This window comes from Geotrypetes seraphini, chromosome 3, assembly GCF_902459505.1.
Source record: "Geotrypetes seraphini chromosome 3, aGeoSer1.1, whole genome shotgun sequence".
Classification (NCBI taxonomy): domain Eukaryota; kingdom Metazoa; phylum Chordata; class Amphibia; order Gymnophiona; family Dermophiidae; genus Geotrypetes; species Geotrypetes seraphini.
In genome coordinates this window covers 294,471,034-294,491,926 of record NC_047086.1, presented here as the reverse complement: position 1 = coordinate 294,491,926, position 20,893 = coordinate 294,471,034, and the positions used below count along the sequence as shown (strand labels likewise).

The window sequence follows — 20,893 nt, the reverse complement described above, 5'->3', positions numbered from 1 at the left end:
AGATTTCCTTTCAAATGATCGGGAATTTTAGGTCCCTCAATCAACTTAAAAATTCTAACCCTTCTTCCTCTTTAGCTGAATAATGCTCAAAAAAATACAAGCTTGAATAAAATTTCAAAAACTGTTGAATATGTTATCAGTTTGAGAATGAATTACTTTTTTTTCAACTATAATAGCCGTTTATGTCCATCTTACAAGTCGTCCAAAGTTAAAAAGAGCCCAAGACACATTTTCGAAAGATACGTCCAACTTTTTTTTTACTTTCAAAAATTGTCTAATTATACGTCCTGCCGATCTGATCGTCCAAGCCACTAAATTGTCTATCTTTATACCATATTTCCATCCAACCTTCTGTCCAAGTCCAAAACGCCTAGAACAAGCCCTGTTGGACGTGGGAGGGGTCTGCAAAGTGATGGGCTGCACACCCAGACATGCCACCTAAATAGTGGGGTACCTTACAGGGCACTGCTGTGAACTTCACAAAAAGGGTGCCATGTCTGCTCCTCACTACAACTCCCTTATAGGTCACTGTGAGCCCCCTAAACCACCTCCAGAATTCCCTAGACCCACTTATCTACCACCGCAATAGCCCTTATGGCTGCAGGAGCCACTTATATGCCAGTAAAAAAGGGTTTTGGGGGTGTATAGGGCAGTGCACATGTTTCAGTATCAATGCAGTGCTTACAGGGGCTTATGGGCATGGGTCCTCCTCTCTATAGGTCCCTAACCCACCCCTAAGATGACTTAAGCTGCCTCTGGGCTGGACGACTAGGCATTCCTATGCCTGGCAGCCAGGTGATGATGATCTGGAGGCTGAAATTTAAAGTTGTGAATAAAATTTTTATGGGGTGGGGGGTTGGTGATCACTGGGTAGTGTGTGGGGTTCTGTGTTATGTGTTTTCAGTGCTTATTTGGTGAGTTTAGGTAGGTTTTTGTGACTAAGACCATGTTTTACATGGTCTAAGTCACAACGTCCAAGTTCCGTCTAAGCTCTGTTGTTAAACCTTCGATTATATATGCTTTACGACTAAGTCTAAGCCGGCCCACGTCCCGCCCAACTCCCGCCCTCGACACGCCTCCCGAAATGCCCTGTTTAACTTTGGACGTTGAGCGGTACTATGAAGGCCTAGGTCGTTTAGAAATACGTCCAAACCCATTTTTATCGGCGCTTGGACATTTTTGAGAAATGTTCATCCAAGTGCCAACTTAGACCAGTTTTTGGACATTTTTCTCTTTCGATAATGAGTCCCATAATGTTTACTTTTCTCATTTTTTCTTATTTTCAATTTTCCACCTAGTTCAAGTTCAAATGCCCATAACTCTTACAAAATAAGACCGTTTTAAAAGCTTCTTAGATCTTATCTGTATTGGAAATTAATTCCAAGATAGAGGGTCTGCAATTTAGAAAAGGGGAAGAGGGAGAAAAAGGAGTGGAAAAAATACTAGTAGAGTACAAATATTATTTAACACCTCATAAACCCTTATATATGCCACTTCCAATGGTCCATGAGCCTAGACCAGACATGGGTAACTCCGGTCCTCGAGGGCCGGAATCCAATCAGCTTTTCAGGATTTCCACAATGAATATGCATATTCATCTAGGAAATCCTGAAAAGCCGATTGGATTCTGGCCCTTGAGGACCGGAGTTGCCCATGTCTGGCCTAAACTGACAAATATCATCAGTCAACAAAGTGGAAGAATGTAAAGTTACCTCAAAAAGCACCTGAGCAACCTAATGAACTTCTTCTAGTAAAGCACACTTCAAATGCAACAGAGGATACAAAAAATTACAACCTAAACAGTATAAAATATAAGAGAAACATAAAGGGGAGAATTCAAGAAAGGGTACTAAGGATGTTAGCACATGAAATGGGCATTTTAGTGGATAGCGCGAACTAACACATTTGTGCGCTCTAATGTGCCTACTTCCCTTTGTTGAATCATAGTAACATATTAACACAGTAGATGACGGCAGATAACGACCTGAATGGTGCATCCAGTCTGCCCAACCTGATTCAATTTAAATTTTTAAATTTTTTCTTCTTAGCTATTTCTGGGCAAGAATCCAAAGCTTTACCCGGTACTGTGCTTGGGTTCCAACTGCCGAAATCTCCGTTAAATCCTACTCCAGCCCATCTACACCCTCCCAGCCATTGAAGCCCTTCCCAGCCCATCCTCCACCAAACGGCCATATACAGACACAGACCGTGCAAGTTTGCCCAGTACTGGCCTTAGTTCAATATTTACTATTATTTTCTGATTCTAAATCCTCTGTGTTCATCCCACGCTTCTTTGAACTCAGTCACAGTTTTCCTCTCCACCACCTCTCTCGGGAGCACATTCCAGGCATCCACTACCCTCTCCATAAAGTAGAATTTCCTAAATTGCCCCTGAATCTACCACCCCTCAACCTCAAATTATGTCCTCTGGTTTTTCCATTTTCCTTTCTCTGGAAAAGATTTTGTTCTACATTAATACCCTTCAAGTGTTTGAATGTCTGAATCATATCTCCCGTCTCTCCTTTCCTCTAGGCTATACATATTCAGGGCTTCCAGTCTCTCCTCATACGTCTTCTGGCGCAAGCCTCCTATCATTTTCGTCGCCCTCCTCTCTCCCAAAGTCACCATGAAAAAACAGTAAAGCAAAAAATGTATGTAAATAAATCTGGACTAGCCTCTAAGGATCTAAACTCTAAATCAATGCAATAATTTCTCATATAAAAGCAGATACTGTCAAGGTGCTAATAATCCAAGCAAATCTCATCCCCTCCCCACCCTCAAAAAAAAAAAAAAAAAAAAAAAAAAGAAATTAAAACTAATTTGACAAAGCTACTGTATATGGTACCAGTCTGTAAGAATCTACCATTAAGCTGAGACTTCGATTTATACAGCTAACATCATCTGCTCAAAAGCACTTTTGCAGTTAACCCTGCTGCACATGAGTGTTTATGACCTCTGTTTATTGAAAAGTATTTGTAACCTTCCCATCCATCACTGTAAGGCATAGAACAATATAGCACTCACAATAAAAACAAAAGCTTTAGGGATGTGTGTTTGAAAGGACATGGGAAATGTAAATGACATTTCTATCAGGAAAAACTCATAAGGTCAAGTTTCTTTCCAATTTCAATGTCTGCTGCTGTATTTACAAGTAAACCTTGAATCTGTAACATAAGAATAGCCATACTGGGTCACTAGCACCTGGCGGAAACCCAAATTGCAGTAACATTCCATGTTATTAATCCCAGGGCAAGCAATGGCTTCCCCCAGGTCTATCTCAATAGCAGACCATGGACTTTTCCTCCAGGACTTGTCCATAACTTTTTTCAACCCAGCTAAGATAACTGCTGTTACCATGTCCTCTGGCAACAAGTTCCAGAGCTTAACTATTCTTTGAGTAAAAAAAAAATATTTCCTCCATTTGTTTTTAAAGATATTTTCATTCATGTACCTGCTTTTTTTTCTCCCTTTCCTTTAGCTTGCTCTAATATTGATAACTGTAAATCAAATCTTTGGCTCATCAGCTACTTTTTTTTCTGTTTCCTCTCTCGTGTTTTTTATATTTTTAACTTGTAAACTGCTATGATGCCTAGAATAGGCTATTTAGTGGTATATCAAATGACAATAAATAAATAAATCGCTTCGAGAAGGTGTGGGCAGTATTGGTCCTTGAGGGTCGTAAATCAGTCAAGTTTATGGGATTTCCCCAAATATTGTATATACTCGAATATAAACTGAGATTTTTAGGCCCAAAAAAAGTCCCAAAAATGAGGGTCTTTGTTTATGTTCGAGTCTTCCCCCTCCGCCACAATCCCCTACCCCACACAAACTGGCAGACTTTAGCCTGTACCCACGTCTGGGCCCCTAACACCCCCCTCCCCCCCATCAGCTAGCATTTACATAAATGACATCACTTTTCCAAAGGTGAGCCCGTTTGCCTGACTGACTAGTCAGTAAAGGTGGAACAAGTAGATGTGGAAGTTGGGGAAATATGGTCTGAGTTTCTACCAGTTTGTACGAAAGATGTGTTTCAAGCTATTGAGACTGTTAGTTCGTCCAATTGCCCTTTGAATCCATGTGCAACAACAGTATTTAACCCTTTCAGGACCATAAGGATCATAGGCCAATTTTTGTGGTTTTGACGACATTTTTATGGTAAAAAGGGCTTGCAGATGCCAAAAAATTGATTTTTTTTGTGAAATATCATTATTTTTATTTTTAAAAAATCACACTTCTGGCTTATGGACAGTGTGGCAAGTGAATCTTCTCGTCAATCTAGCAACGACGCTAATGAATGAATGTCGGAACCAGTTTGTTTACATAAAGGCAGTATCATATGGAATCCGTACATATCAAATTTAGAACTGTAGACTATCCCAATCAAAATTTATAGGATTTTAAAGTTATGGGACAAATATGTCCCTTGGTCCTGAAAGGGCTACGGCTTTGAAAACTGAGATAGCGCCTTCAGTAGCATCTATTATTACTCGATCTTCGAGCTCTGGATGTGTTCCAGAAATGTTAAAACTGGCTATTTGACCTCTTTTGAAAGGCCCTTCTTTAGATGTTTCAAAGGTGGAATCTCTCTAATTTGAGATTTATGTCTAAGGTATTAGAGAGGGTTGTTTTACAACTGGATGATTTTATCATCTGCTAAGGTTGTTTGGATGATTTCCAGTTTGGATTCCATAAGGATCATAACACAGAATTGCTCTTGTTATCCCTTTGTGAGGAAATTCGCAAGGGGTTCTGATAAGGGGAAACACTATTTATTAGTGTCTTTGGATGTGGCTGCAAAATTTGATATTGTGAATCATTCATTACTTTTACACAGATTAAGTACATTTGGGATTTTGTGTACAGTTTTTAAATAGTTTCAATCATTCCTTAGTAGTAGAATATTTTGTGTGACTGGAGGGAGTAAAAGGTCGTTTTTCCCACTGGATTTATTTATGACTCCAATTGGTAAATTGCTTTTACATCTTGGAGTATAGTAATTGTCTATATGCAGATTATTTCCAGGGTTTTTTTTTAGTTTCCTACAGATTGTGCTCAAGGTTTTCGATTGTTATCATCTTATACGGCCTGGATGTCAGCAAATTGCTTATGTTTGAATGTAGCTAAGACAAAAATTTTGTGGTTATCTTTATCTGGATCAAATTGGCAATAATCACAGCTTTAATTTTAATTGTATTTTAAATTAAATATTTATGTGAAAAACTCAGACCCTGAACCTGTGAAATAGTGTAACAACACCACCTGAGGTTCAATGGGGGACCATCATAGTTTTTCACTGTCCCCATGTACCATCCAAACAATTTGACACAGACAATACAAAAAGTACTTATCTGAATCGGATGGAATTACCGCTGTTGAAGAACCTCAGAGGATTTTAAAGTGACAAGTGCAATTAAAAACAAATGCTATGTTGATTGAAAAAAAATTCACTCTAATGACCCTGTCCCCCCGACTCGAGTTTCAAGTCTTCTTCAGGGAAGGACACTAATAATCCAAAGCAAAAATAACTATTAGGAAAAAATCTTATCTAAATGTAGTATAACCCACTACTTGAGACCTCAGGAACTTAAATTATATTATCTCCCGAAAGAGTCAAATTATTAACTCACTATATCAAAATTACATATAAATACCTGTTAGTGGCACAAAGCATCAGAGAGGTAACCTTATCAGGACAGACTGATTGAAGAAATGAGAGTGGAGATACTTCCCTTGAACTCCCGTTAAATTCCAATCCCACCGGAAATGACAAAATTGCCGGAAGTAACGGAGCCCCAACCAAGAATTAATGGCTTACCCTCGCCGGAAATGTTACGTAAGTAACCATTCAATTTCATGATTTAAACCATGCGGGGTCAATGTTTGCCATTCAAAAATAAAACGCTGTTCTTTCCGGATCAAAGACCCCGAGAGATCTCCCTCTGAGTCCCTGATCTGGATAAGAACAGTGTATTTAAGATCATCAATCGAATGTGATTTCTCTATCCAGTGGGCTGCAAGGGGGGCTGACATCCGCTGATTGCGAATGCCACTTAAATGTTCGGAAATTCTGATCTTAATCTTGCGAGACGTCTGGCCAATATAAAATTTATTGCATGGGCATTTTATACAATATATTACCCCTACAGAATCACAGTTTGTATCCAATTGCAATTTGAATTTTTTCTTTTGACCTGTAGGGATATCAATATATAAGGTGTCCCATACATAATGGCATAAGCGGCACTTGCCACACGCTTGATGAGGAAGAAAATTCCTTGTATCAAAACTCAACTGCCTGTATTTTAATTTTTCTCCTAAATTTGGGGCCCTGGAGAAAGCAAATTTAGGTCTCTCCTGGAAAGCCGTATGATACTGAACGACAGACCAGTGTTTTAAAATAATTTGTTTGATATCATTATTCATACTGGTATGAGGCATAACACATACCATCGACAGGGTCATTAGAGTGAATTTTTCTTCAATCAACATAGCATTTGTTTTTAATTGCACTTGTCACTTTAAAATCCTCTGAGGTTCTTCAACAGCGGTAATTCCATCCGATTCAGATAAGTACTTTTTGTATTGTCTGTGTCAAATTGTTTGGATGGTATATGGGGACAGTGAAAAACTATGATGGTCCCCCATTGAACCTCAGGTGGTGTTGTTACACTATTTCACAGGTTCAGGGTCTGAGTTTTTCACATAAATATTTAATTTAAAATACAATTAAAATTAAAGCTGTGATTATTGTCAATTTGATTACGTTACTATCACAGAAGAAAACAGAGTTTCTCTCCAGTCTTTTGGAGTATCTTTATCTGGAATCAAAGATACCCCCTCTACTTATGTGTATGATGGACGATCAAAATTGCCCCCTATCCATACCTACTTTGTGGTAGGCAACTTAGACTAGGCACCTACCTTCAAACTGGTGGGTGCCTAACATCCAATTAAGTGCAACAGTCTAGCACATGAGAATCACAGTTTTTTAAACACAACCGACAGGCCTCTCTGTCCTCATGATGGTCCTGTTCTTCAATTCATGAAGCATTCAGCTCAACACAAGACTGTGTTTCGCCACCTGACGTCTTCAGGAGCTGTATTTGCAAGGCTTACCAACTTCACCAGTAAATTAAGCGTGACCCGAGCAGGGACCCAGGGTTCAGCACAAGCCAGGATCAGCTGATAAGCAGGAAACACACCATGTACCAGGAAATCAAACTGTGATTCTCATGTGTTAGACTGTTGTGCAACTCTTTTTGAAGCCTCTCTGACTAGATGATCATGGACTAATGAACTAACTAAGATCCAGTTTTGGATAAAAGTAATCACGATGACTGTAATATGTTTATGAAAGTTGGGAAGTGAGTGTGAGTTGATGGGGATTAGGTTCACTGACTAAATTATTCTGATATTTATTAATAAATTAAGTATTGATAAGTTGTACTGTAATGAAATGAATTGTGGGAGATAATATTAAAATTGAGTTGATTAAGATTATACTTGTTTGTATTAAAGATTTAATAGCTGGTTTTAAGAATTTGAGTTATCCAATAGGCAGCTATTTAATTAACTGAAAAATAAACCCCAAGCTTAGGCTTTAGGTTAATATATAAATTAATTGGGGATAACCTGAAAACTATAAAGTAGAAAGCCTGCTCTAAAATTGCTTATATCAAATGCTCCTAGCTGAAGCCCATAGTCCAAAAAAGCCAAAAACAAAAAACAAAATTAGAAAATAAAATGAGGAGAGGAGAAAAAAACCTCAGTTAAGCTTCATGGGTTTTAAAGGTAAAAACTCCACTCTCTCTCATTAAAGAAAATTTCATGGCTGAATTAAGATGATATCTTCAGTCTTGTACTGGGATTTTTTCTTTGGGGTGATTAGTATGGTGGCTTCTGCTAGTAGGGAAGGGAGGCCTCTTTTTTCTTTTGGATACTGGTGGGGGGATGGAATTTTCTTACCGGGTGATGATAAGGTCAGGGAAAATTAATCTTGTCACATGCAATGTTCGAGGTCTGAATAGTCCTCTTCGAAGACAACTGATGTTTAAAGAAACTTTGAGACTGCAAGCCTTGATATTGGTAATTCAAGAAACACATTTGCTTCAGAAATATGAACATTTGGGTTTTTTTGCTTCTAATCTTAAAGATGGGAAGAAAACTAGAGGATTGGGTTTTTGTTTTTAGCATGATCACTCCCCTTTGAGGTAAAGAAGATACGGAGAGACCCGGAGGATAGATACTTGCTGCTACAGGTGGCCCTGGGCCCTGACCTTTTTACGATAATGTTTATGCTCCCAATGATAACCAAGGAGAATTTAATCAACAGTTGGATAGGGTGTTGCTACGATTTGCCGAAGGTAAGATTGTGATATGAGGGGACTTCAATTTAACTGGTGTTATTTGCGGGAGTGGGTCGGGCACAATTTAAATCCTTTATGGCACATTGGAGATTATCTGATCTTTGGAGAGGGTCTCACCCGGGGCTTATTGCCTTTACTTTTCACTCTTCAGTGCATAATTCCGGCTCCTGTATAGATCTCTGGTTGGGAGATGGCCAGATAGTGGAGAGGATGTTAGACTGTGATATCTGTGTGAGCACTTTGTCCAATCATGATCTGGTTGTTCTATCTCTATTAGGCAATGGGGATTCTCCTCCTAGACCTCCATGGAGGCTTTTAGACTCTATGTTGGCTGACCCGGTACATGTTGAGCAGTTGGGAACTGCATTAATGGAAAATTTGGAATTTAATGATCAGACTGGGATCTCCCCTAGGATTTTATGGGAAGGGTGTAAAGCAGTTATGAGGGGTAGGATTATAACTTTGCAGGCTTATATTTATAAGACCCGAAAGGCATAGGAAGGGACTTTGTGACATCAATTACGGGAGGCAAAAGATCGGAGTGGCCAGGCGGGGGAGAGTTGTCATCTGGACATGAGCGGGTGCGTAACCTGACTAAGGCCTTGCAAGCATTGGAGTTGGTTGATGTCAGTGAAGCACTACAGCGTGTCCATCAGGACCATTTTGAGTTTAACAATAAAGCCAGTCATTTATTGGCAAATAAGTTGAAGAAGCAAGCCACCTGTAATTATATCTTGCAGATTTATGATGGACAGTGTCGGCTCCAAACTTCTATAAGTGATATTAGTACTATATTTTTGGATTTTTAGAAATCTTTATATAGGGCGCAAGATATGGGTACGGAGGCTGAGATAGATGCTTACCTGGATTCTCTGTCTCTCCCAAGTTTGTCAGAGGGGGAAGTAGAGCTGCTGTCGGGTTCTATAACTGTAGATGAGATGTTATAGGCTATTAAATCTTTGCCTGCGGGTAAGTCTCCTGGTTTGGATGGATTTCTAAATGGGTTTTATAAAATTTTCACTTCCACTCTGGCCCCACTTCTTACCAGGGTCTTTAATTCGTTGGCTGATGGCCAGACACTCCCTCATTCCTGGAGGTTGGCAGCAGTGGTATTGATTTTGAAGCCAGGCAAGTCTCCTACAGAGTGTCAATCTTACCGGCCGATTTCACTTTTAGATAGTGATTCTAAGATTTTCACTAAAATTCTGGCAACCAGGTTTCAGACTGTGGTAGCAAAGCAGATCTATAAAAATCAGGTGGGCTTTGTGTGTAACAGACAAACATTTGATAATATTAAATCTGATCTGCATCTTATTTGGGCGGCTTTGAGGTCTGGCTATCTCTCTCTTATTTTGTCCTTAGATGCTGAAAAAGCATTTGATAGGGTGAGCTGGGCCTTCCAGTTCTGTACGTTGCATAAAATGGGGATTCGGAGTCAATTTTTTGAGTGGATACCAGCATTATATCTCTCCCCTTTGTCCACTTTGCGGATCAATGAATTATTATATGGAGCCTTTTGATCTTTATCGTGGTACTAGACAGGGGTGTGCTTTATCTCCCCCTTTTGTTTGCTATCGCAATTGAGTCTCTGGCGTGTATGGTTAGGAACTGTTCTGATATTCGGGGGATTGAGATAGGTCATCAGCAGCATAAAATTTTATTGTTTGCGGATGACATTCTCTTAACTCTGCGGGAGCTGGAACCCTCTCTTGTTGTGGTATCTCGGGTTTTGCAAGACTATGGTAAGCTCTCCGGGTTTAAAATTAATTTCAGTAAATGAGAAATTTTGAATATTAATCAACGGCCTGAGCAGGCTGAGGAATTGCGTTCTATTTTTCCTTACCAATGGGCATCGGTCCAGTCATTTATCCCTGATTTTACATTATGGAAGTTACTCTGGGCTCCCTTGGCCACCCTGTGGGATCAAATTCAATCTGATAACCCCTTCTTAGCTGTGGTTTTGCATACATGGTACAATGTGCGTAGGACTATGTTCCCGTTCAGGGTGGTTTTTTTACACATTCTGATTTGTGTTACACAAGGTTTCTTAATGGGTTGGGTAGAGCTTGTTCAGGGACACTGGGTTCGGGAAGGACTTCGTACCTTGGGTCAAGTGTGGGATGGGTTGGAGGTTATTGCCTTTGACTCTCTTAACGAAGAGTATGGGCTTACGACTCGGTATACATTTGTGTATACACAAATTGCACTTTCTTGTATAAGAGAGCTTTTTGAGAGTTATGTTTGGGGAAAACGGTTCTAGAACAAGCTCTCCATTCAGGGGCGGGCAAGGGGGGTATCTCCCGGCTTTATTGAGCCCTTTTGCTGCGGGAGGCTCCATTGGACCCATATCGGGATGCTTGGGAGGATTCTTTAGGGTTGAGAGGAAGACAGGTGGCATGGCTTCAATGTTATAAAAGGCTTTGTCAACTTTCTGTATCCTATACAATTATAGAGAATGGGTACAAAATGTACTATCAATGGTACCTTACACCTGTTAAGCTTCATAGGTTTCACAGCACGACCTCTGATGGATGTTGGCGGGGATGTGATGTTTAGGGGGACTTTTTTCATATGTGGTGGACCTGTCCAGTTATACAGCGTTAGTGGCACCAAGTGGGTCAATTGGTGATGCGAGTGATGCAGAAACATTGCCCTTTGCTACTTGCCTGCTGTTTGCTGAACATGCCACTGCCGGGCTATACAAGGGCGGAGCAGCGTTTGGTGGCCTATATTTTTACAGCTACCCGGATGGGGGTGGCTGCAAAGTAGAAGCAGCCCGGATACCCAGACCTCTCCTTTCTTTATGCTCAATTGGACTATTTCCAGTTAATGTGTAAATTGACTGCAATTTGCCATGCTACTTTACCTGCATACATAAGAACATAAGAACCATCATCTCCAGATCAGACCTTGGGTCCATCAAGTCCGGCGATCCGCACACGCTGAGGCCCAGCCAGGTGTACACCTGGTGTAATTTTAGTCATCCATATCCCTCTATGCCTCTCGTAAGGAGATGTGCATCTAGTTTGCTTTTGAATCCTAGGACAGTGGATTCTGTAATAACCTCTTCTGGGAGAGCATTCCAAGTGTCCACCACTCGCTGCGTGAAGCAGAACTTCCTGATATTTGTCCAGAACTTGTCCCTCCCCAGCTTCAGTCCATGTCCTCTTGTCTGTTTCACATTGGACATTGTAAATAACTTATTTTCCTGCTCTATTTTGTTGATTCCTTTCAGTAGTTTGAAAGTCCCAGTGTCCTAAGTCGTTCCTCATATTCCAAGTTCTCCATACATCTAACCAGCTTCGTTGCTCATCTCTGCACCCTCTCCAGCTGTTTTATATCCTTCTTTAGGTTGGGAAACCAATGTTGGACACAGTATTCCAAGCGTGGTCTGACCATAGCTCTATAAAGCGGCATTATAACCCTCTCTAATCTACTCGTGATTCCCTTCTTTATCATGTCTAACATTCTATTTGCTTTCTTTGCCGCTGCCGCACATTGTGTCGATGGTTTCAGGGTCCTATCTATCAGTATACCCAGGTCCTTTTCTTGTTCGCTCTTATCCAGAATTGTATCTGTTATTTCCTTATTATTTCTTGTAATTGTTCCTTGTTATTTCTGCCTAAATGCATTACGGTGTGGGATGTCTATTTGGATTGGATTGGAAAGACCAACAAGGGTGAATTTTGCATTTGTTGTTAAAGTATTAGTGTTATAATTTGTATTTGCTGCAAGACTGGGGGGGGGGGGGGTTGGGAGGTGGTTGGGTTTTGGGAGGGTTGTTTTCATCGAGATGGACAAATGATGCTTTGTGATTTCTGTTGGCTTGTATGTTTTTTGCATATTCTCAATAAAATATTTGAATTTTTTTTTTAAAAAGATGATATCTTCAGACTGTTATTTTCAGATGGTCATTCTAAGCCACTTGCACCAGGATAAACATTCAAAAAGCACAGTGTAAATCACCACTGCCAAATAATTAGTAAAGCTGGGACTTATCTGTTCCCGTGGCACTGCAATCCTGCGGTGTTGTAACAAACAACCACCACACGCCGTCGCCAACGTCCTTTCAGGCTGTCACACAGGAAACCCACATCCCATGGTTTATGTATTTTAATTTTTTATTGTGTATGTATATTTTGTAATCCACCTTGGATAAAGGCGAACTAGAAATGACAATAAACTAAACTAAACTACCATAGTACTATAAAATCCCACAGCCTTTAGGGCCACATGGAAGTAAAACTGCCCTGGGATTTCTCAATGCAGTTTCAGATAAGAACATAAGAATTGCCATACTGGGACAGACCAAAGGTCCATCAAGCCCAGTATTCTGTTTCCATCAGTAGCAAACCCAGGTCCCAAGCATCTAGTTAGATCCCAAGTAGCAAAACATGCTGCTTATCCTAGAAATAAGCAATGGACTTCCCCAAGCCATCTCAATAATGGCCTATGGACTTCTCTTTTAGGAAATTAACCAAACCTTTTTTAAACCCCGCTAAGCTAACTGATTTCACCACATTTTCTGGAAACGAATTCCAGAGTTTAATTACACATTGTGTGAAGAAATATTTTCTCAGGTTTATTTTAAATCTACTTAGCAGCTTTATCACATGCCCCCTAGTCCTAGTATTTTTGGAAAGAGTGAGCAAGCGATTCACATCTACCCTTTCCATTCCACTCAGTATTTTATAGACTGTTCTCATATCACCCCTGAGCCATCTCTTCTCCATGCTGAAGAGCCCTAGATGCTTTATCCCATCCCATCCCTTTTATCTTTTTTTTTTTTTTTGCTCTTCTCTGCACCTTTTCTAATTCCGCTATATCTTTTTTGAAATAAGGCGACCAGAACTGAATACAGTTGTGGCCTTATAACATTTTCATTCCTTTCCTGATAATTCCTAACATTCTATTTGCTTTCTTAGCAGCCGCTGCACCTTGAGCACCAGTCCTGAATTTCTGCCACACGCACTGTCAACTGAATCTGCTGTCAAATACATGTGGCTTCCTCCACTGAAAAGTTCTCATAGGGGATGTTGTCAAATAAAAACCAAAGTAAATATGTGTTTTAAAAGGAGGCACAGAAAGAGATTAGTGAAATCACAGTCAGCAATAGCTTTTTGGTTTTTCTAACTTGCCAGCATAATTCCTTCCCTGGTGCACAATAGATCCCCTTTTTGCTGTCTCTAGCACAAGCTGTACATTTTAGTTTAGGTTACGGCAGCTTATAAAAATTTATATTTAAAATTATGTACATCAATCAACCTACTACAGTAGGTCCATAATGAAGAGAGGGCATTGCTTGCAAATTATGATTATCAAGGATATTACCCTAAAAATGAACATAGCTTTCTTGTGTGAAAAGTCACTGTTGGCATAATTATAATAATACATTGCATATTTTACTCTCCAGTCAGAAAACAAGCATAATTGCCTTCCTGGAAATAAATGTACTAGCCCTCTCAGATGCATGCATGGGAGACTGGCATATCTGCAGTGATTGCAAGTGCTACAAACCGGACCACCAGGATCTGCAAAGAAAAATCTGTTGCTGTTGACTGTTCTATACCATCTCTGCCAGCATCACACCAACATGTTCAAAACATCCTGGTTTCTGATCTGACAGACAGAATGCCAGGGAATGTCAGAAGAGGTAGAGAAAATGCTGCAGAAGGAAGAGGATATGATGAAAAAGGGGAAACGAACAGGGGGTATATTGACAAATATGGCTGGTGTTAGATATGATGGGGCTCAGGGCATAAATTAAGTGGGGGCCCCCCTCCCCAATTCCTCTCCTCTCTGCCCCTTCTCCCAAGTTCCTCACCCACCAAATGCCCTTCTATCCAGTATTTTTTTCTTTCTCCCTCCCCACCACCCCAGGGCCCACCATCTCTCCCTTTCTCTTCTTAACTGACTTCCCATCCAGCATCTCTCCCTTCATTTTAAAATCAGCTGCTCCAGCCCCCCCCCCCCACCCCTTGGGCCAAGATGTCCTTCCCTTCTCACCACCCTGGTCTGAAGCCCCCTCCCCTTCACCTTTTAAAATGTCAGGGGATCTCCAGTGTAGCAGCGATTATTTGGAGCTGCCTGCAGATTCCTTGGTGCTGTTCCTCTGCCACAGTACACCCCCTATGATGCAACTTCCTGTTTCTACTTGGGCAGATTGAGGTAGAGGAACAGCACCAAAGAGGTTGTAGTCAATGCCAGAAAATCGCTACTGCACTGGAGACCCCCTTGCTTTTTAAAAGGTGAGAGGGTCTTCAGACTGGGTTGGAGAGAAGGGAAGAACATCCTGGCCCCCAGGGGCCCCTAGAAGCTCTGGGCCCAGGGCAGCTGCCATGCTTCCTTCCCCTCCCCCAGCTCTGTTGGCATGGAACATAAAGACTCAAGGGAAGATGCTGTAGAAAGGGGAAAGACATGAGTTCATATGTTAAAGAAGGGGAGAAAGATGGATAGATGGAGAAGTGAAGGGGGATGGTGGAGTCTTAGATCATCTAATCGTAAATTGCTGACAGTCCCCTCCCTTCATAAAATAGGAACCAAAAGGCATTTTCTCAGTCGTAGCCCCTCAACTTTGGAATACCTTATCAGCTCTTGTTAGAGAAGAAGCTAATCTCTAACGTTTCAAAAGCCTACTCAAGAGTCATTTATTTAAAGAAGCTTTTAACATCTGATTTAAATTTTCCAGTATTCTTTTTAAACTCCCTTAAGGAATTAAGCAGCAACGAGCCCTTTCCTTTTGTTTTTTCCTTATTTGTCTTTCGTTCCTATCCAAATTGTATTTCTAACCCTATTTCCTTTTGTCTCCCATCTGTCTCATTCATCCCTTTTTAATATGCCAATTATTAGTTGATTTTTCTTTGTAATTTGTTTTTTTTTAAATTATTAATGGTATTTTTTAAACTATTAATGGTATTGTTAATGGCATTTTTATTATGTTCATGCTCTTTTTTTATATATATATATTGTAAACTCTCTTAGAATTTAGATAAGCGATTAAATCAAATTTTAATAAAACCTTGAAACCTTTAGACAAGAGGTAAGAAATGTGGAGGGGTATAAAAGGTCCCAAGAAATAAGGCAGATGATATGCAGGATCTAATATGATACAAACAAAGAGCAGATCATACAAAGAAAGTCCTTAGAATTATTTATTTACCATAGCATTCAATAGATATCTAATAGCTTGACATGGCAATGTTTTGCCTAAACAAGGGCTGCACCCGGGACATAGAAGGATTGCTAATAAATAAATAAAAAGACATGTTAATAAAACTCAAAAGAACCAAATTCAACTAATATGACAAAAACTAACACAGGAGGAGAAGGGTACAGCTAAGAGCAGCTGATCTGAGGAATGGAGTTCTCTGGGAGGTATATAAGGAGAAAGAAGTGATATTGAGGGGTAGTAGAATGAACACATTTGTAGGCCATTTTTGATAGGACGTCCAAGTCTGACTTTGGACATTTCCCGCAGGACGTCCACAGTTAGAGGCGGAGAAGCATCCTTTTTTAAATGGGATGTCCACATTTTTTTTTTCTACCAGAAAGTCTAGATAGACAGGATGTCTAACTTTATTCACCATTTTTGACCACAAAAATATCAAAGTTAGAAATGTCCAAATTAGCACCATTTAGAAGTGGGAGGGGTCACTATTGTAATTGGATTGGCTACATAGACGTGCCAACAGAGCAGCTGGGTGCCTTAGAGGGCACTGCTGTGAACTTCACATAAAGGGTGCTAGATATATATCTCATCATATATCCCTTATAATTTATGCTGAGCCCTCCAAAACTCCCCGTAAACCTACTATCACCTGTCTACCACCTCAATAGCCCTTATAGCTACAGCTGCTTTTGTGCTGTTTCTATTCAATGAACCTTGAAGGTAATACATCTGTTTCATGGCAACCTTCCTGTGGAGTTCCTCAAGGCTCTCCACTTTCACCGATATTATTTAACCTCTATATGACCACTCTTAATATTTTTAAGTTGTCTACTTGTGAAACCTTACTCACATATGCTGATGACATTTTTATCCTGATAGAGATAGATCCGGATACTACTGATTTAGTGCCTAAAGTAAATCTTTGTATCTCGAAACTTCTAATGTGGGCCAGTCTGTTCAGATGAAATTGAATGCGTCTAAGACGAAACTGCTGTGGCTCGGCCCAAAATTGGATTGTATCCCTAGTTCTGTAGTACTAGCTTCTGGATCCTCCCTACAAACTGAGTTTTCTGCTAAGTTCCCAGGAGTCCTCCTCGACTCCTCACTTTCCTTCAAGGATCAAATCAACTCTGTGATTAAGAAATGCTTTTTCAACTTACGCATGCTAAGGAAAGTCAGACACCTTTTTCATCAATACCATTTTTCAGTCTTGGTTCAGTCGATTATTTTATCTCACCGTGACTATTCTAATGCCCTTTACCTCACTATTACAAAAAACCTGTATTTCTAGACTACAATTGGTCCAGAATACAGCTGCTAGATTGATTGTCAGGAAATGCAAGTTTGATCATGTGACCCCACTGCTTTATAATCTCCACTGGCTCCCTGTATATTTTAGAATCCAGTTTAAATGTGTCTGTGTCACTTTTAAAATCCTCTGTGGTATTTTTACTCCCCTAGTTCCTTTATCATGGAACTCTTATAGATTCTCTTTTGCAAGGGGTGCTCAACAATTCAAGCTGTTCTATCCATCTAGTAAAGGTATTAAAAGAATCAAGACTCTTGATCAATCTCTGTCTTTTAAATTTACTCGACTTTGGAACGACCTTCCACTTCACTTAAGAAGTTCTGGTTCCCTTCCCTTTTTTCGTAAGTCTATGAAAACCATTCTGTTTACTAAACATTTTGGAAACTAATCTTTCTTGATAATTCTCTATATGCCCTTATTGGCCTAACTTAATCATTGTAAACCGAGTCGAGCTTTCCTAGATTGAAGACTCGGTATACAAAACTAAGCATTAGATTAGATTAGATTAGATGACACCTATATGGCAGTAATAATAGGGTTTTGGTGGGCTTATGCTTTCTATCTTAAATGTTGTAGTTAGAGTGGCTTATGGGTTTGGCTCCTCCTCTCTATGATTTACTAGCCCACTCACCTTGCTACATAAGACATCTTTGTAGAGTTCAACTAGGTTTTCCAATACCAGGTGTTGCTGTTCTAGACACAGGTATGTACTGTTTCATTTGAATATATATATTTTTTTTGGGGGGGTGAGGTGTTCAGTGGCCACTGGTGGATTGTGTGTGTGTGGGGGGGGTCATACCTTCATGCATCCAGTGGTCATCTGGTTAATTTGGGTTCCCTTTTTGGTACTTAGATGCTTCTAAAACAGCTTTAGGTCTAAGTTCCATCCAAGATGTTTTGCGAAAGGTTTGATTATTGCCACAAGATTTCCAAGTCTAAGATAGCCCAAAGCCAGCCCAAAACACACCTCTAACACGGCCCTTTATGACTTAGATGTCCAGGAGGACGAACGTCCTGCAAAACGTCTAAAATATTTGTTTTGAAAATCGGCACTTGGACATTTTATCAAGAAATGCCCATAATAGTATTCAATAATTTATTCACGTCTATGTGCATTTCACCCATGCACATTAGTCACCGGCACAGTAAGTACCATCAAAGCATAAAACATACATTTCCACTAGTCTATTATATATGGTTCATAGACATAATCGCGCAAGACAGAGGCACGCGCCAAAGAAAATTACTGTTTTTAGGGGCTCCGACGGGGGGTTTTGTTGGGGAGCCCCCCCACTTTACTTAATACAGATCGCGGCGGCGATGTGGGGGGTTTGGGGGGTTGTAACCACCCACATTTTACTGGAAACTTAACTTTTTCCCTAAAAACAGGGAAAAAGTGAAGTTTTCAGTCCCCCCACAACGCCTCCACAATGCGGCACGATCTGTATTAAGTAAAGTGGGGGGGTTCCCCCCCACACACCCCTGTCGAAGCCTCTAAAAACAGTAATTTTCTTCGGCACGCGCCTCCGCGCTGCGCTCAATTGTCTGCGCGCGCCTTTGTCCCAGCGCGCTTTTGACCTGACACCATTATATATTCACATAAGAGGTAATTCACTCATGTAACACCACTTACGGATGTAGATGACTAGAATACTAGAAACAAAAATTCAAAAAATTCCACAACCAGCAATTGCAAAAATCTAAACAAAATGGAACTTTTAAATATAAAGCTTAATAAATCATCATTTTAGTTAACATATAATCCATACGAGGTTGGATAATCTGTGGCCGGGAGAAAAGGCCTCAGACTATCTGCCTGTTTTACAAAGCCACGCTAACAGCTGCCGCGCGGCATCAGCCCCGAAGCCCTTTAAATCTCAATGGGCTTTGGGGCCATTACCGCACAGCAGGCTTTGTAAAACAGGCCCTATATGTCCGTGTCACATATCAGCCTCACTGCCATTCAACCAATGAGGACAAAAGTTTCTATCACTGTCCTTCCTCCTACTAACTCCTGTGCAAAATCACACTATGTAATGTGCAAAATCACACTTATTATATAAATACTACAAAATATGAAAAACCACTTATCTCAGTGGCGTCAGACAAATTCGTTTTTAGGATGATTTGGCTGATGCCACTGAGATAAGTGGTTTTTCATATTTTGTAGTATTTATATAATATAAGCATGATTTTGAACATTACATAGTGTGATTTTGCACAGGAAGTAGGAGGAGGAAGGCCAGTGATTGAAATTTTTGTCTGCATTGGCTGAATGGCCGTGAGGCTGGTATGTGACACGGACATATAGTCTGAAGCCTTTTCTCCCTGCCATAGATCATCCAACCTTGTATGGATTAGTATGTTGGATAAAATGATGATTTATTAAGCTTTGTATTAAAATTATATTTGATTGATGACTAGAATACTGCCATTTATTTATTGGGATTTATTAACCGCCTTTATGAAGAAAGATTCACCCAAGGTGATATACAACGAGTTTTAAAATCAGGTACTCAGACTCTAAGTATTTTCCCTTTCTGTCCCAGCAGGCTCACCATCTAACTTTGGTACATTGGGCAATAGAGGGTTAAGTGACTTGCCCAGGTCACAGAGAACAGAACTGGGATTGAGCCCAGAACCTCAGGGTGCTGAGGCAGCAACTCTAACCACTAAGCCACTTCTCCACTCCTCCTTTTTGCCACCTAAAATTAGGCAGCCTCTCAGAGAATTTGTTTAGGAGGTCTACCAAATTAGACCACTTTTGGGATATTTGGTAATATGATGGTATTAATATTGGTAAATTAACAGCAGAATGATAACTTTAAAAGATTAATCCTGATTTCCACAACCCTACTTTTATTCATCTTAAATTAATTGAAACTTCATGAACTGGGAGCAAATTTCTTCATTCTCCACTTACCAAATATCTTTCTGAAGAAATGCTGACTAAAATAAGATCATCCCCCACACGTACTTTTTCCCCTTCTGAGCGCTGTTTAGAGGCAGGGTGAATGGTCCACCAGCAGGCTTCACCTATATTAACATTGTTGATCAACCAAACAGAAACAACAGAGGAAATGATTAACAGTGATAGAGAAGGGTATATTTAACAGTTAGTTGAAGAGGATGGGCCTGATATTCAAAAGATGTACGCTTTTAATTTTGAGAGTTATGTTCCTCAGTTGGCTTGTTTTACAATTTAGTAGGGCTGAATGCCTAAATATATAAAAATTTCACTTAGGTGGCAATTCTATCAGTGGGTGCCTCATTGTAGGCACTCTAATGCTGAGCAGCGAGAGTCTATTCCAGGGGTGGGCAACTCCGGTCCTTGAGGGCCGGAATCCAATCAGGTTTTCAGGATTTCCCCAATGAATATGCATTGAAAGCAGTGCATGCAAATAGATCTCATGCATATTGTGACAATCCTGCAACCCCAAGGCTTGGCACAGAGAGATTTGGTAGGAATTACAAGCCCAGATGCAGAGGGGCGAACCAAGTCAGAGCCTGGGGGGAGTAAGTCAGCTGACTATCCTATGGACTCAGAGGGAGAAAGGGAAGCAGGTCCAGAAAGCTGGGACTGCTCTGATAATGTCCCGAGGTCAAACAGTAAAGATTGGCCTTATGGGTTTGCAGAGTCTGTGAAGCAGAAGGAAGAACAGCAGGGTGCCTTGAGAACAGTTCAAGCCAAGGGAAGAAATCTTTCTTCCCTGCAGCAAAAGGGGAGTGGTTTCTTCCCTCAGCTTAAACTGAGACTCTCTAATGAACTAGGAAGGAGAGGAGGAACATGGCAGAAAGGAACCAGCAGATTCCCCAGGAGAAGAGCAGAGCCGGAGCCAGAATCCCAGCCTGAGGCTGAACTAGCCTGGAAACAGCCATTGCCCCTTTCTCTGGCTGATTGGGACATGAAAGAGGAACAGGTTAGAAACTCTCCTTTGGATTCATGTATGCCTGAACCAATGTTGATAGGAGAAAGCTATACCTCAGGTGAAATCCAGAGTGAGCCAATGGAGATTTCCTGAGGAAAAGATGAGGGCTGGGAAAACGTTT

The 20,893-nt window shown here is 40.5% G+C and overlaps 1 protein-coding gene across 1 annotated transcript in view; it reads right to left on the bottom strand.

Moving 5' to 3' along the window:
* Positions 1–20,893, bottom strand: part of RYR2 (ryanodine receptor 2) — a 1,389,277-nt gene that overhangs the window by 924,923 nt on the left and 443,461 nt on the right. The window contains 1 exon segment of the mRNA XM_033937646.1: positions 19,767–19,879. Within this exon segment, the coding sequence (XP_033793537.1) occupies positions 19,767–19,879 (113 nt within the window).